Below are 13,555 nucleotides of genomic sequence, written 5' to 3'. Positions count from 1 at the left end.
GAATTGGCCCCTGATGTGACTGGGGATTTGGAGCCAGTCTCATAAATTTGCTGCCGCTACACAAAGCTCTTCCTGGAGTCCCAACCGCAGCCATGAACGAGTCTTTAAACAACAAGGGATGGGCTGTAAATCTCACGCAGTGGCAGAGGGGTGCTGCTGGTGCCACCACTTCGCCCCAAGCCTTGGCTGGTCTCGGTGGCTCCGGGCGGCTGGCAGGGTGCAGGGCAGGCAGGGCTCCATGGTCTGCCTCAGCAGCTTCCCTGTGGGACTGGGCACTGTTGGTGGCTCCACAGGGAGCCGTGCAAGGGCTCTCACTGCACTGCCAGGACGCAGCCTGCCTGCTTGGGCACCTGCTGCTGGGAGCCCAGGAGCAGCCAGTGCCCAGCACCCACCTCTGCAGCCATCCAGCTCACTTTCCTGGCTCGGTGGAGCCGGTGCTGTTGGGTATGGGCTTTGGGGTGGTGCTGCAAGCCCTGCTGTGGAGCTGTGCCCACTCCTGCCCGTGCTCGCTGCATGTGGGACTCGCCGCTCTTTCGTTGTGAGAGGCTTGCCAATGTAATTAAACTCAAGTGACTCCCCTGCCCCCAGGCACAGCCCCTCATTTCCTTTTGATTTATTATGTCTTCTTAATTTATTTAAATGAGCCTCGGTGTTTGCACAGGCTGGGAGGGTGCTGGCTGGAGCTCTAATTGCTGAAGCGAAGGGAAGGCAGCAGGAGGGGCTCTGTGGGAGCTCAGCCTGGGCTAGGCAGCCATGTCCACCCACCCCTGGGCACAGCTGGGCCTGCAGGGCCGGAGCTGCAGGAAGGAGCTTCCCCGCCTGCAGCCACTGTCCCCCGCAGATGTGCTGCTGAGCGGGGCATGGCTGCCTGCAGGGGTGTGCTCTGTGGGGTAGGGGGGCTGTGGCCGGACACCCAGCTGGGCCCTGGGCATGGGAAGCACCTTCAGAGCAAAGCTCCCTGTGCTGGAGGGGCCTGCTTGGCTCCTGGTGTTGGGCTGCACCGGTGCCTGGGGCCTGGGAAAGGCTGAGCAGCTTTTGGGGTCAGTTTAGGGGCATCTCCCTGGGTCACCGTAGGGCAGCAGCTCTGGCTCTGAGCTGGCAAAGGCAGAGGGACAGCAGAGCCTGGGGGGGCACCCCTGCTCAGCCCTGCTCCCAGCGTGTGCAGTGGCTGGGGTCCAGCTGGACCTCACTATGGTTTCTGGCTGGCATGAGAGGCAATGCAGGACCCCGGGAGAGCCTGTGGCACAGCTCCAAGGGGTCAGTCTGTGCTCAAGGCCAGAAGAGGTTCCTCTTCTCTCTGCAGAGCCTCTCCCTCCCTCCATCCGTTCCTCCTGCCTCCCCATGGGCTCTGCTCCTCTGATTCCCAAAGGACCACCAGGCTGAGCAGGCAGCGTGCCTCCTGCCTGCCCTGTTCCTGCCCGAGCGCCTGCGTGGTCTCATGCCTGGCTGGGCTGCGTGCCGCCAGCCTTGCCATCCCCAGCCTGTGTTTGCACAGCTGATTGTTCCCGGCTCAGCATCCTGCCTTGCACTTGTCCCTGTTGAATTTCATCCTATTTTTTCCAGTCCATTTCTCCAATTTGTCAAGATCATTTTGAATTCTAATCCTGTCCTCGAAGATACTTGTAGTCCCTCCCAGCTTCGTGTCATCTGCAAATTTAATAAGTGCTTTCTCTATTCCATCATCCAGGTCCTTAATGAAAACATTGAGCAAACCAGAACCAGGGCGAGCCCTTGGCCATCCAAGCAGTGCCGCACTTGCCATGCTTGCTGCCCAGATGTGATGGGAGATGGTGCCAGAGCTTTGCCACGTTGGTCGGCATCCCCCAGTTCACACGGGACCTCTCTGCTTTGCTGCCCCAGAGCGGTGGTGGGACCATGGTGTGCTGCCAGCTCTGAGGTCCCCAGTCCTTGCTGGGGGATGGGGGTGCCAGAGCCAGGGTAAGGCTGGGAGGGGGCATAGGTTTGTCTGGAGTAGGACTCCAACTCAAACTGCTGCTGGCTGGTGTGGTGCCAATGCTTGGGGCCAGCCCATGGGTCTGCATGTCATCCCGTGTAGCAGGGAGGCCGGCGTGGCCTTGCCCAGCAGCTGTGTGATAAATGCCACAGGGCCACGGCCTGCAAACCCCTGCTGCAGCGATGCCAGCAGCGTGAGGAGGGTGTGTGGAGCAGTAGTGAGACACGGCTCTGCCAGTGGCTGCTCCATCCTGGGCTGGGGCGCAGCACTGACCACAGTGACAAGTGGGGTGCAGAGGGGAGCAGGTGTCCAGCAGTGGGAGGGCAAGAGCCCCTCACCGAGGTAATTGGTGCAGGTGTGGGGGCAGCAGAGCAGCCCCTTATGGGGCCATCCTCCCCCCTCATGGCACAGAAGCAGAGGGCAGCAGCCCATGTCCCTTTCTGCCAGGTGCAGGTTCTCCCCAGCCCTGCAGTCTCCCCATGCCAAGGCTGCTCCCTTGGGGGCTAGGACTGCTCCTCTGGGCTGCACAGCAGGGACCTGGACCCAGCCCAAAGAGGAGCCACCCTGTGTGCTCCCCCTCCCAGGCCACCAGCCACCTCTTTTCTTTAATTGATTGTAGAAAGCAATTTACAAAATACAAACTGCTGCCTATGCCAAGCTCTGTGTGTCCAGACATAGCTTAATTTCACAGTAAAATTTCAAATGCAATGAATGGCTTTTCCCAGCACCAGTCCATGTCCAAGCCAAGAGCTTTGCTAGCTGCATGGGCTGTGCTGAGCAGCCTAGAAATGGCTCTTGCACTGCCCTGCAGAGCATGCAGCTCCCCAGGCCAGCTGTCATGATGGCCGTGGCAGCCCTGCCAGCGCTCACATGGCTGATGCTGCCTAGGTTGACTTGGCTGTGTGGTACCCACCAGGGCTGCAGCCCAGTCTTCAAGGAGCCATGCACTCTGACTCTCAGTGCAGTGAGCTGGATGCAGACCTTGCTGCAGGTATCCCATGCAATGCCGCTTCTCTGCATGGCTCTCGGGGAGGTGTCCCAGCAGGGCTGGCTGATGCTGTGGTGGCAGGGGCTCAGCTGAGAGCTGGTGCTCCTGCTCTGGCTCCTTTCATGTCAGAGTTATAATTTCGTGGTCAGGGTCTAGGAGGCTTGTACAAACAGATGCATTAGTTCTGCATTTAGTGATACTTGAATAATTGGTGTCACATCAACTAGATCAGTTCTTGGATGCTGCAGCGATAAGTGCTGTGCAAAAGCCTCTGGGCTGCAGGATATGAGGAATCCCAATGGTGAGCAAGGCTGGTGGGGTTGGTGGGGATGTTGAGTGCTGAGAGAGCAGCAGGGGTATGCAGTGCATTTGTCCTTTGCAGGTGAGTGGCAAGGCCTGGAGCTCTTCAGGTGGTTGCTGCCTGGGGCTGCTGTGCTGCATGGGGGTGCGGGTGTGCACTTGGGGAGGTTTGCCAATATAGCAAAACTCTGAGCTCCTCAATGACCCAGTTGTCTCATCACAGTGCTCCTCCATGTCAAGCCACTTGCTGGGTACCTAGTTCAGCATCATTTGCTGCTTTCCTCATCGCTTTGGGCTGCCATTGCAGCCCATGGGGTGGATTTGCATGCACAGTGGATTCCCTGGCACAGTGCTGCCTGCCCTGCCAGCTAACTGGGAGGAGGCTCAGGTGGGTCTGGGACAGCATGGAGAACCCCAGGGCTCACGTGCCTGCAATACAGATCAGCACTGTCAGTTCTATCCCCACTGCAGATTGTAGGCAGAGGTAATTTGCAGATGACAAATATCCCCGACAGTAAATATTTTTCCCACCCTCATCTTTCTACAAGCAGATAAGGTGGCAGCACTGTGGCAATACGGTTGTTGGAAGGAGACAAACTCTTTGGCGGTCTTAAAAGTCTATTGTGTCCCCACAATTATTTATAGATAAACAGAAGAAAGCCAATAAGCACAGAATGGAGCTGCACAGCTGCATTTGTTATGATCATGATGATGTTATCTCCCTCACACCCACACCCACACATCTCCAGCGCTTGGAGACTTACTGCTGGCAAGAATTAAATCCCCACCCCATACGAGGCAGGACAGGCTGGAGGTTTTGCCCTCTCCTTGCTGACTTGCTGCCAGTCTGTTTTCCCTGCCAGTGACCTAACTGCACAACTCCTCCAGTGGCTTCTCACTCCCAGCTGAGCTGGGGAGCTGCAGGACCCAGAGTGCCGCAGGGTCCTGGTGTCATGGGCACCCTGGGGCTGCTGCATCTCTGTTCCTGGTGGCAGCAAGATGTGGAGACCAGCTGGCCTTCGTCCTGGTAAACCAGCACCCAGGGTGCTGGATGCCTTGTGGTGAGGGGTGGTCCTGGTGTTGTTTGCAGGGAGTGTGGGACTGGCTGGGTCCTCACCAGCTTGTGCAGCAGTTCTACTGGGTGCAGGTGCTCCCCATCACTGGGAAGAGCCTGTTGGCTTTCCTTGCTCCACATGGCCAGGACCTCTTCCTCAAGCCATCACCACTGCCGGGGACAGAAATGGGTGTGTTTGGAGGAAACCATGCGAAGGATCTGGCATTAAACAATGTGGCAGGGAAGAGCAATGGAGATTGCAGCTAATGAGCGTGTTTCTCCAGCCTGTGGAGCAGAGATGCTGGGGAGTGAGAAACGCTGATTCCGGCATGGGAAGGGGTTGGGAAGTGTTATGCTCTGCCCAGTCACTGAGCATTTGGAAAGGTCTCTGAGCTCTGTGGGAGCCTGCAGAGTGGGGCCAGGGGCCTGGCAGGGCTGGACCCACTAAAGGAGAGGACAGGAAAGATGCAGGCACAGGGTGCCTCTACATCATGTACCAGGGTCCCTGGGTGAGCTGCCGTTCATGTGGCATTGGGGTCCTTGACCAGCCTGTCTTCCCATCTCCTGGGGTGCTACATGGCATTGCCTGGTTCCCACTGGAGCAGGAGCTCTGCAACTCCCTGAGGCAGTCGCTGCTCCTTTCCAGGGCCAGGGGTGCAGGAGTGGTGTGTATCCCTGCTAAGCACTTGGCCTTGTCTCTGTAGAACCTCTGCCCAGGGAAAGCACCAGGATGAACTCTCCAGCTGCAGACAGCATCTGAGGCAGCGACTGGGAGCCCTTAACTGGACTGGAGAGTGGGATGATTTTTCATTGCTTCCTCATAATATGAGGACAGGAGTAAGTGACTAGTACAGTTAGTTCAGTCCGTAAAGATTTATACAATCACTTCATCCAGTAATTGGTATTCTGGGGAGAGAGGGAGCTGCAGCTCCAGCATCCGCCTCTGTTTTTTCCTCTGTCTTTCTCTCCCCTTTTCAGAATGAGTAATTCTGTCCCTCACAATCCCATTTAAACAGAGCATTTGCAGAGTGAATAATTAGTTACATTCAATTAGGTCTCATGCGCTCTCCCTTCTCACTTTGGGGGACCGATGCACTAATGAGATGGCACATGTCTGACATGAGGGAGCAGGCGTTAAACACACTGTGTGCCAGCAGGGAGAGGTCAGCATGGAGGGAGCCAGAGGGGCCAGCCCGCTGCTGTGGGGCAGCTTTGGGGAGACAGTCCTTTAGGGGCCATTTGGGGCCAAAGGCTCCATGTCTGTGGCCCATGTGATGCTAGCCCTCTCCGCTGGCAGGACTGGCACGGCCAGCAGAAATCAGGGTCACATCTGTCTCCAGGGCAGGTTGCTCACTAGGCTGGTGCCAAGGGGACACTGTCCAGCCCTGGGACTGTGTCCCCAGCACTGCTGGGAGCACTGAGCCCTGAGAGGGAGAGCTGCTGACATACTATTACCTCCCTTATTAAACCTAACATTAGGTTTTAAGAGGAGCCTTAAATAATGTGCCACTGCCTTTACTGTAAAAGTTGCTCTGTGTTCCAGCTGCTCCTGGCTCTGGGATTTATGGCCTTTCTTACGCCATGCTGCATGCGTTCAGGTGGTGGCAGGTCACGGGCTGCAGCTGGTCTCTGTACCCAGAGCCTGTGCTGGGCTTGGTGCCGCTGCAGTCCAGCCCCATGCCAGTGAGTGAGGGCCCATGGCGGCTCTGCTGCAGCCCTCCCTCCCATCACCCCACAGCGCTGCCCTGCAGGGAGACGGGCCCCACACGGTGCATGGTGAGGTGCACTGAGCCTGCTTGCTGCAGGCAGCCCTGCCTGTACACTCAGTCCCCTGCGCTGCAGGGTTGAGGTCAGGGCACCGGTGGTGGGGCTGTGTTGGACTGGAGCCTGTGTGCTCATTCCTCGCAGGCAGTGGTCAGTGGGTGGGAGCTGTCACGTTGCGTGGCAGCCTTGGGGGATGCTGACTGCAGATGCAGGGGGAGCGCAAGGGTGTGCTGGAGGCTGGGGGACAGCATCGGGAGGGTCTGGGGCCACAGCGAGGATCAAGCACCGCTGATGGCGTCTCCTCACTTCCCTCCTCTGGTGGGAGCATCTGTCGTGGGAGCGCCGTCCCGAGCGTCCCTCCCAGGAGCATCGGTCCCAGGAGTGCTGGTAGGCATCAGCGAAGCGGGGAGGCCGGAGGCGGGGCTGGCAGGGGCTGTGGGCTGTGCAGTTCGCACACGTTAGGAGAATAACGAAGTTTAATTACAGCTTTTTGTCAGCCGTGCGGCGGCGAATAATCCAGTCGCGTCCTTCCTCCCGCCCCCCCCCCCCCCCCCGCAGCTCCGTGGCGGGGCCGGGCGTGGAGCAGCGTGGCCGCGAGTGCAGCAGCTCCCCCCACGGGTGGCTGCAGGCAGCGGAGCCGCGCTGCAGACGCGTGGGCTGCGCGGCACGTGGCGAGCAGCGTATGCCCCCGCCTGCGCACGTGCCGCTGGGTGCGTGGGTGCACGCGTGGGTGGCGGGTGGGGGGCCGCGGGTGGGGGGGGCGCGGCAGAGGGAGGCAGCGCTGGGCAGCCCCGGCGGAGCCGCCCCACGGGCTCGGCCGGGCGGAGGGACCCCGGACACACACACACGCGCACACGCGCCACGCGGGACGAGGTCACGCTCCGCCGCTGCCCGCCCGCGCTGGAGGCGGTCGCGGACGGTCCCGCCACGCCACGCGCAGACCCACGCCGGTCCCGCAGCACCACCTCCCGGCCACCGCGCGTCAGCGCCCGGCGGCCACGTCCCCGCTACTGCTCCGTGTGTCCCCCCGTGCCCCGGCCGAGAGAGGAGGGCTGCGGGCACTGCCGGGGCAGCGTGTCCTGCCTTTATTTGTCCCCACGGAGCCCACCTGTGCCAGGGCGACACGGGGCTGCTGCCCTGCCCCGGGATGCCACAGCACCAGCACCCGCCGCAGCCAGCCCCAGCGCAGGGCCCTTGTGCAGGGGTCCCAGCTGAGCACTGTAGCTTTCCTGCACGGGTGGCTGAAAGGTGCTCGGCCAGGGTGGTCCCACACCAGCAGCGAGCGCTCTCCACTGTGGCATCCCCGGTGGTCAGGCAGATCTCTGCCACGGGCTCTCCAGGTGAGAAGCTGTGCTCTGCTCCACCACGGCAGCCCCGGCCTGGTGGCTGCAGCAGGCTCTGCCAGGGTGGCCAGTACATAATCAGCCACGCTCAGCTCTGCTGCGGCACCCCGGGTGGGCGGTGGGACCAAGCTCTGTTCTTGCATCCCCACGCAGGCAGCTGAGCTTTGCTCTGCCATGGCAGCCCCGTGCAGGCAGCCAGACCAGGTGCTGCTGTGGTATTCCCATTGGGGTGGTTGTGCCATGGTACACTCGGCATCACATCATTTGCAGCCAGGCCAGCTGCTAGACTTCCTCCCCAGCTGGAGAGGGGACAGACATGGTCCATGCTCCTGTCAAGAGTCAATGCCCTGCACCCTCACAGCCTCTCCTGCTCCGAGATGCGGCTCTCCTTGCCATCCTCCTGGGCCACGGGCTGGCCCCCGAGCAGGGTCTCCTGCACAGGGAAGACATCCTCCCCGTCCTCCATGGGCTGCCGATCCTCCAGGGTCTCTCTGGGCCTCCCATCCTCTATCTGCACAGGGGCAGGGGTTAGGGGCAGGCAGTATCATCCCCCACCTCTGCAGCCATGTCCTTCCACAGGCTCCTGCTACGCTCCCGTGCAAGGCAGGGCCTTGCTCTCTGCGGGTCCCTCCTGTCTCATCATTTGCCAGCAGCATCCCAGGGTTGCCCAGCCTTTGTCCTGTCCCAGCCAGGCAGCCCTCGGACAGTCCCCACCCCTCCTGCCCTGCAGTGCCACAGCCCCTGTTCTGTGCTCTCTGGGGCTGGCACATCCCCAGCTGTGCCCAGAAGGGGCCCGAACCCACTGCTGGAAAAGGGCTGTGGGCAGACTCACCTGCTTCTGCATCTGTCTCCTGGGATCTGGATGGAAAGAACGACAGAGAAGGCAACAGTCGGAGGAGTGCTCCTGCCCTGCAGTGAGCTCTCAGGGGTCAGAGCCAGGGCTGGTGCTGCTGCACCACAGGTCCTGCAGCTCACATTGTGCCTGCTGCTGCTGCCAGGCTGGAGGAGCTGGGGCCCATGGCAGGGGAGCCAGGCTGGACCCACAGGGCACCAGCACTTTCCTCTAAGAGCTGGCCCAGCTAGAGCTGCAGCAGTGCAAACACGCCTGCTCCCAAGAACAGAGCCCACTGACCCAGCAGGGCAATGGGCTCAGGGAGCCATGCCCTGGCGGTGTCCCCAGAAGGGCCGCCCCACTCTCAGCAGAGCACACCATCCTCCCTGCTCAGCTCCATGGCCCCATATGGCCCCTCTGGCCAAGGCATCGCTTCCCGCGTCCCAGCCCCTTACCTCTGTGGACTAGGCAGTAGATGCAGATGCCCACGATGCATGTGACAATCACGGCAGTGATGGGGATCAGCACTGACAGTGAGGAGCGCCTGCCCGACTCTGCTGAGGGAGATGGGGTCAGTAAGGCAACCTGCATGACACTCCCGCAAAGATGCCAAGTGCCCCAAGCTGCCTCTGCTGGTCCAAGCCTAGTCCTGTGGGGATCCCTCACAGGGACAGAGCGGAGCAGGAAGGCATCATACCAGTAGTGCAGTCAGACCCTCCTCTCCCCAAAACACCTATGGGCCAGGCCAGCTCCTCCAAGTGCTGCGGGAGCTGCAGCACCTGGAGATCTCTGCGCGGCACCGGCCCAGCCAGGGCACAAGGCACTTACCACAGATCACATCCGAAGTGTTTGTCCCTTTTGCCTTCACCACCAGCCCCATTTTCTCACAGCTGCAGGGAAGAATGAGACCATGTAAACATAGCAAGCAGCCTAAGCATGCAGAAAGCCCCTGAGGAGGACTGGCCAGGGCTGGGCAGCCATTAGAGCTGTGCAAGAAAGCATGTGCACTGGGCCTGCCGGGCTCGGGGGGGACAAGTGGCCAGGGCTCCCTGGCTAATGCCAGGGCCTATGCTGTGTGACAGGGACACCAGGTACATAGCAGATAGCAGGGCCAGACCCTGGGGTCCTGGTCTGGATGCTGAAACTGCTGAAGATGAAGACAAGTCTGGGGACAAGGCACAGGAGGGAGCAGGTATTTGAGACCTGCCCGGTCAGGAAGACCCTGGGGCTTGTGCACTGCAGCTATTGCAGAACAGCTTGGAGATGACTCGATGACAGGCTACAAGTGGCTCCATGGGGAGGTAATTTCTGGGCACTGATAAAAGCAAAGTGAAATCCAATGGCTGGCAGCTGAAGCGAGACTAATTCAGCCTGGAAATAAGGCTCACGTTTCTACCAGGGATTGCAATTAACCCTCAAGCAGCTTTCTAAAGACAGGGATGACCTGCCAGCCCATAGCATCCTCAAAGCCAGACTCCCCACGGAGAGGGCTGGTGCCTTGGCTGATGACTATAGCCAAGGAGCATGCTGGGAGGGAGAGCCTGGACAGGGCATGGGAGGTCCCTGTAGCCCCTCATCCCTTGCTCCCCAGTGCAGACAACAGTGTGGACGTCCCTAGAGGAGCCAGCACTCTGTGTACATGCTGAGGGACAGTCACAAGGGCATGGATGTCTGCCTCGAGCTCAGCCACACTGCCCTGGACCTCACCACCCTCATAGCTCTGCTGTGCTCACTCCTGCCCTATGCCAGCCTGATGCTGTGTCCCCCAGAGACCATCCCAGCTGCTGGGCCCCAACGCCCCTAAGGAGGCTGGCAGCAGAGGATGTGCTCACAGAGCCTGGGCACAGCTGGGGATGGGTGAAGGATGTGGTCAGTACTCAGACAATACCTTGTCCAGGGATAGCATGGCTCTGTTTTGGAAGAGACATTGGAGAAGGTGCCTTCTGCACAGGGCTCGCAGGGGGATGACATCCGGACCACAGCCTTGGCTGGAGAGGAGCAGAGGTTGCAGGAAGGTCAATGTGGACTGCAGGAGATGAGGGGCTGTGGGGGTCAGGCAAGCAGCTCTCCCCATGGCAATGCTGCCAGTCACAGCTCTCCTGAAGCCTTGCTAGGGGCACTTTTCTGGGGGGTCCCCCTTTCCCTGGAGGACCTGAGGTCAGTGCTGCCAGGGCATTGGTGCCACTGAGAGGGAGGATCTAGTTGGACTCACCTGCCACAAAGCCAAAGCCAAGCTGGCAGGGCTGGTTCTCCACGCAGGTCTGGCAGCTGGTGTCCGAGCAGTGCATGCCAGTCCGGCACTGACACACTGTGTTGTGTGTTGCATTTCCTTGTGTCTTCACGATAAGACCAGTGTCTGGGCAAAGGGAGCACGGGCAAGGTGAGGCACCGGACTGGTGAGCCTGGGGGGACACCAGCCCCTGCAGTCTGGGGCTGGCGGGCGCAGGGAGCACTTACTGTCTTCACAGGTATCATGGGGGGTACAGTGCCTCTCCCTAGTCCAGCCCTGCTGATAGTGTCCACTTTCACAGTGGGTGCAGACGGATTCTTCTGTGCCATTGCATTCAGAGACCAGCTTTTGCCCTGCAACAGAGGCTGGTGAGGAGGGGTCGAGGGGGCCTTCCCCCTCTCCAGGCAGCAGCTCTCCCAGCAGGACAGGGGAGCACTGGCAGCTGTGGATGCCAGGGTTTCTGCAGGGTGCTGCTTGGTAGCCTGATGCTGCTCCAGCATGGAGGGCTGCAGGGGCCACCTCGCCTGGTGGCTGCACACAGTGCACAGGACCAGGTCGGGAGGGCTGCTGGGCACTCGGGCAGGAGAGCAGGGGGGCCGTTCACTGCCTCCAGCACTCCAAGGACTGGGAAACGATCTGGCAGTGACAGCGGGAGCTGGCAAATACCATCATGATCCGGTAGTGACAGTGGCAGCACTCTCCCTGCAAGCTGCCCGTGCCATGGAGTCCTGCGGCTGCAGGAGCACAGACAGTCCCTAAGAGAGCTCTAACAGATTCAGTGAGGTCCAGGGGGTCTCCCAAGGCACCCATGAGGTCCCCAGTTGCTCTAGCAGTGAGGTGACAAAGGGAGGTAAAGCTGTCAGTACTGCCACCAGTGGGGCGGGAGGGGCTAGGTCACAGGGAACTGGGCTTGCTCTGCTGTGGCTGGGCAGTGGGTCCTGGCACAGCTGGGCCCTGGGGCCCCAGGAAGGGGAAGGGGTAGGGGTCTCCGTACCTGGCTGACACCGGTTGCAGCACCTGCCCTTGTGTTCATACTGCTTATCAAAGCATCTTACAGCGTCACCAGGCTCCCAGCACTGGAAGAAACAAGACCTGCAAATTCATGCTGCTCCCCAGCACCCTGGAACCGCCTCACTTCTGCAAGCATGTGTGTGCTAACCTGTGCACTAAACCCACGTCCCAAGGTCAGGGCTCCTTCGCAATGCTCTTCCAATGCCTGTGCTAACCACAGACCACAAAGCCGCCTGCGCTACCTGATGCCACCAGTGCTCTTCTCTTTGAAGTGGGGTGGCAGTGATTCTGGTGGGGTGGCCCCATGTTTCCCGAGATTTCTGAACGGATGCTGATCTCTCATTGCCCCGTGCCCATGCCAACAGTGCTGGGGTCCTGGGCAGCACTGTTTACTGAGCCTCCCACACCCAGAGCACTGCCAGCCCCTCCCCAAGGCTGATGCACTGGCTCTGATGGGCAGGAAAGCCCTGGGCAAGTATATATTGTCCATGAAGTGTCAGCCAGGGCCCTTCTTTGCCCCTCCTAGCAGGGGGCTCTGTGCACGGGGAAGGGTCGGGAAGAGGCAGGGGGAAGCCAGTGGGAGTGCAGGAGGGCACCCGCAGCACCATACCCTCGCACAGAGCAAGCCCCTCAGTGCCCATGCCCAGCAGCCTGGCAGTTCTGGACAGACCCACCCGAGCCTGCCTGTGCCAGGGGGAGGGATGGGGGCTCTGGCAGAGCCCTGGCATGAGGTGACTGCGGGGCTGTGGACCAGCAGGTGAGGGTCGGGCAGCCCTGGCTCGACACGGCCACAATGGGGCTGTGGGGCACTGCCAGTTCCAACACGGGTATGCCTGACTTAGCAGAGGGGAACTGGCCCCATCGTCATGTACATCTGACACTGGGCAGAAAGGGAAGTGAAAGGGGCGCAGGCGGGCCTGTCCCCGCACCCCTGCAACCTCCCAGGCCCGACCTGTGCCCAGAGCTGGGGGGACCCCGGTCGAGGACCCAGGCTGTGCCTAGCTGCGGAGCCCCAGGGCTCGACGCCGCCCGTCCCTGCCGGCGGGGACCCCCGCCCCGGGCTGTGGAGGCTGCAGACCCCGCCGGGCCCTGCTCCCTCGGGCAGAAAGCGAAAGTGAAGTCGGACTGGGGGACCCGCGAGCAGAGACCTGCCTGCCCCGTCCTGCCTTCTCCTCCTCCTCCCCACATCCACGCCCGGGCGCCAGCGGGGGGTCCCGGGGGAGACCGGACCCGCACGGCTCCGCACGGCTCGGGCTGTGCGGGGCCGGCAGCGCTGCCGGGGCTTCCTCCGCCGCCGCCGCCACCGCCCCTGGCACGGACCCGGCCGGGGGCCTTCCTCCCGCGGGGGCGGGCCGCACCGAGGGGACGGGCCGGATCGGCCGGACCGTGCCCCTTCCCGGAAAGCCCGGCGGCTACGGCCGGTGCTCAGCCCCGAGGGAGCGCCCCAGCCCCCAGCCCCCAGCCCCCAGCCCCCAGCCCCACTCACGCCCAGCAGCACCACGCCGAGGAACCCCAACAGCACAAGTCGTTTCATGGCGCTACACCCCGCACAACGATCGCCCGTCCTATAACCTAGCCTCGGCCCGTTCCCGCCCAGGAAGGGGGCGTTGGGCCGCCCTCCGCCGCCCCCGGGGCTTCCCCACGCCTCGCAGGGCGCGGAGAGCCCCGCCAGCGGCCGGCTTTGCGGGGAGGTGCTGCCGCAGCCCCGGGCCCCATCCTGGCCCATCCGCGATGCTCGACCGGGGGCACCGCGGCTGCAGGCTCCGGTCTCTCCCGCTGTCGTCCCGGCGGGGAAACAGGCATTGCTGCTGGGACACCCAGGCGCAGTCCCCCCGCCGGCCACCCAGAGTGTCAGGAGAGCCCCTGGGGCTGGGGGTCCCTGCACGGTGGCTCTGTGCGAAGGACTTGCTGCCACTGGAGGTGGCAAGCTGGCTCCTGCCAGCTCCCGGCCAGCCCCATAGAGCCGCTGCCCTGCCTGCGCCTTCCCTGGGTGAACGAGGTGCGGGAAGGGGCAGGAGTCAGCTGTGGGCCATGGTGAGGAAAGCATTTGTTCTGGCCCGTCAGCTCATTCCTGAGGCA

At 61.6% G+C, this 13,555-nt stretch overlaps 1 protein-coding gene across 2 annotated transcripts; it reads right to left on the bottom strand.

Annotated features, from left to right (window-relative positions):
• Positions 1-7,122: 7,122 nt before the first annotated feature.
• Positions 7,123-13,078, bottom strand: CD40 (CD40 molecule). 2 transcript variants are annotated; one of them, XM_064465634.1, is made up of 9 exons: positions 12,963-13,078; positions 11,460-11,541; positions 10,693-10,818; positions 10,448-10,591; positions 10,124-10,223; positions 9,064-9,125; positions 8,691-8,792; positions 8,236-8,261; positions 7,123-7,914 (listed from the first exon to the last, which is right to left on the bottom strand). In XM_064465634.1, the coding sequence occupies exons 1-9, from the start codon at positions 13,008-13,010 to the stop codon at positions 7,759-7,761; spliced, it is 846 nt and encodes a 281-aa protein (XP_064321704.1). In that variant the 5' UTR covers positions 13,011-13,078; the 3' UTR covers positions 7,123-7,758. The 2 variants fall into 2 exon arrangements, with proteins under 2 accessions (XP_064321704.1, XP_064321705.1); XM_064465635.1 differs by having other exon boundaries at positions 8,691-8,789.
• Positions 13,079-13,555: the final 477 nt, after the last annotated feature.

The sequence above is a fragment of the Phalacrocorax carbo genome, chromosome 14 (assembly GCF_963921805.1).
Source record: "Phalacrocorax carbo chromosome 14, bPhaCar2.1, whole genome shotgun sequence".
NCBI classification, from domain to species: domain Eukaryota; kingdom Metazoa; phylum Chordata; class Aves; order Suliformes; family Phalacrocoracidae; genus Phalacrocorax; species Phalacrocorax carbo.
This window is presented reverse-complemented; position numbering and strand designations above follow the sequence as displayed.

What these genes read in the sequence shown, in the direction of transcription:
- CD40 (XM_064465634.1), bottom strand. Translation starts at nt 13,010, where the DNA reads ATGAAACGACTTGTGCTGTTGGGGTTCCTCGGCGTGGTGCTGCTGGGC. An exon ending in TGGCTTTGGCTTTGTGGCAG is followed by an intron (nt 10,224 to 10,447) that starts GTGAGTCCAACT and finishes GCTCCTCTCCAG; the next exon opens with CCAAGGCTGTGGTCCGGATG. An exon ending in CCATGCTATCCCTGGACAAG is followed by an intron (nt 9,126 to 10,123) that starts GTATTGTCTGAG and finishes TCTTCCCTGCAG; the next exon opens with CTGTGAGAAAATGGGGCTGG.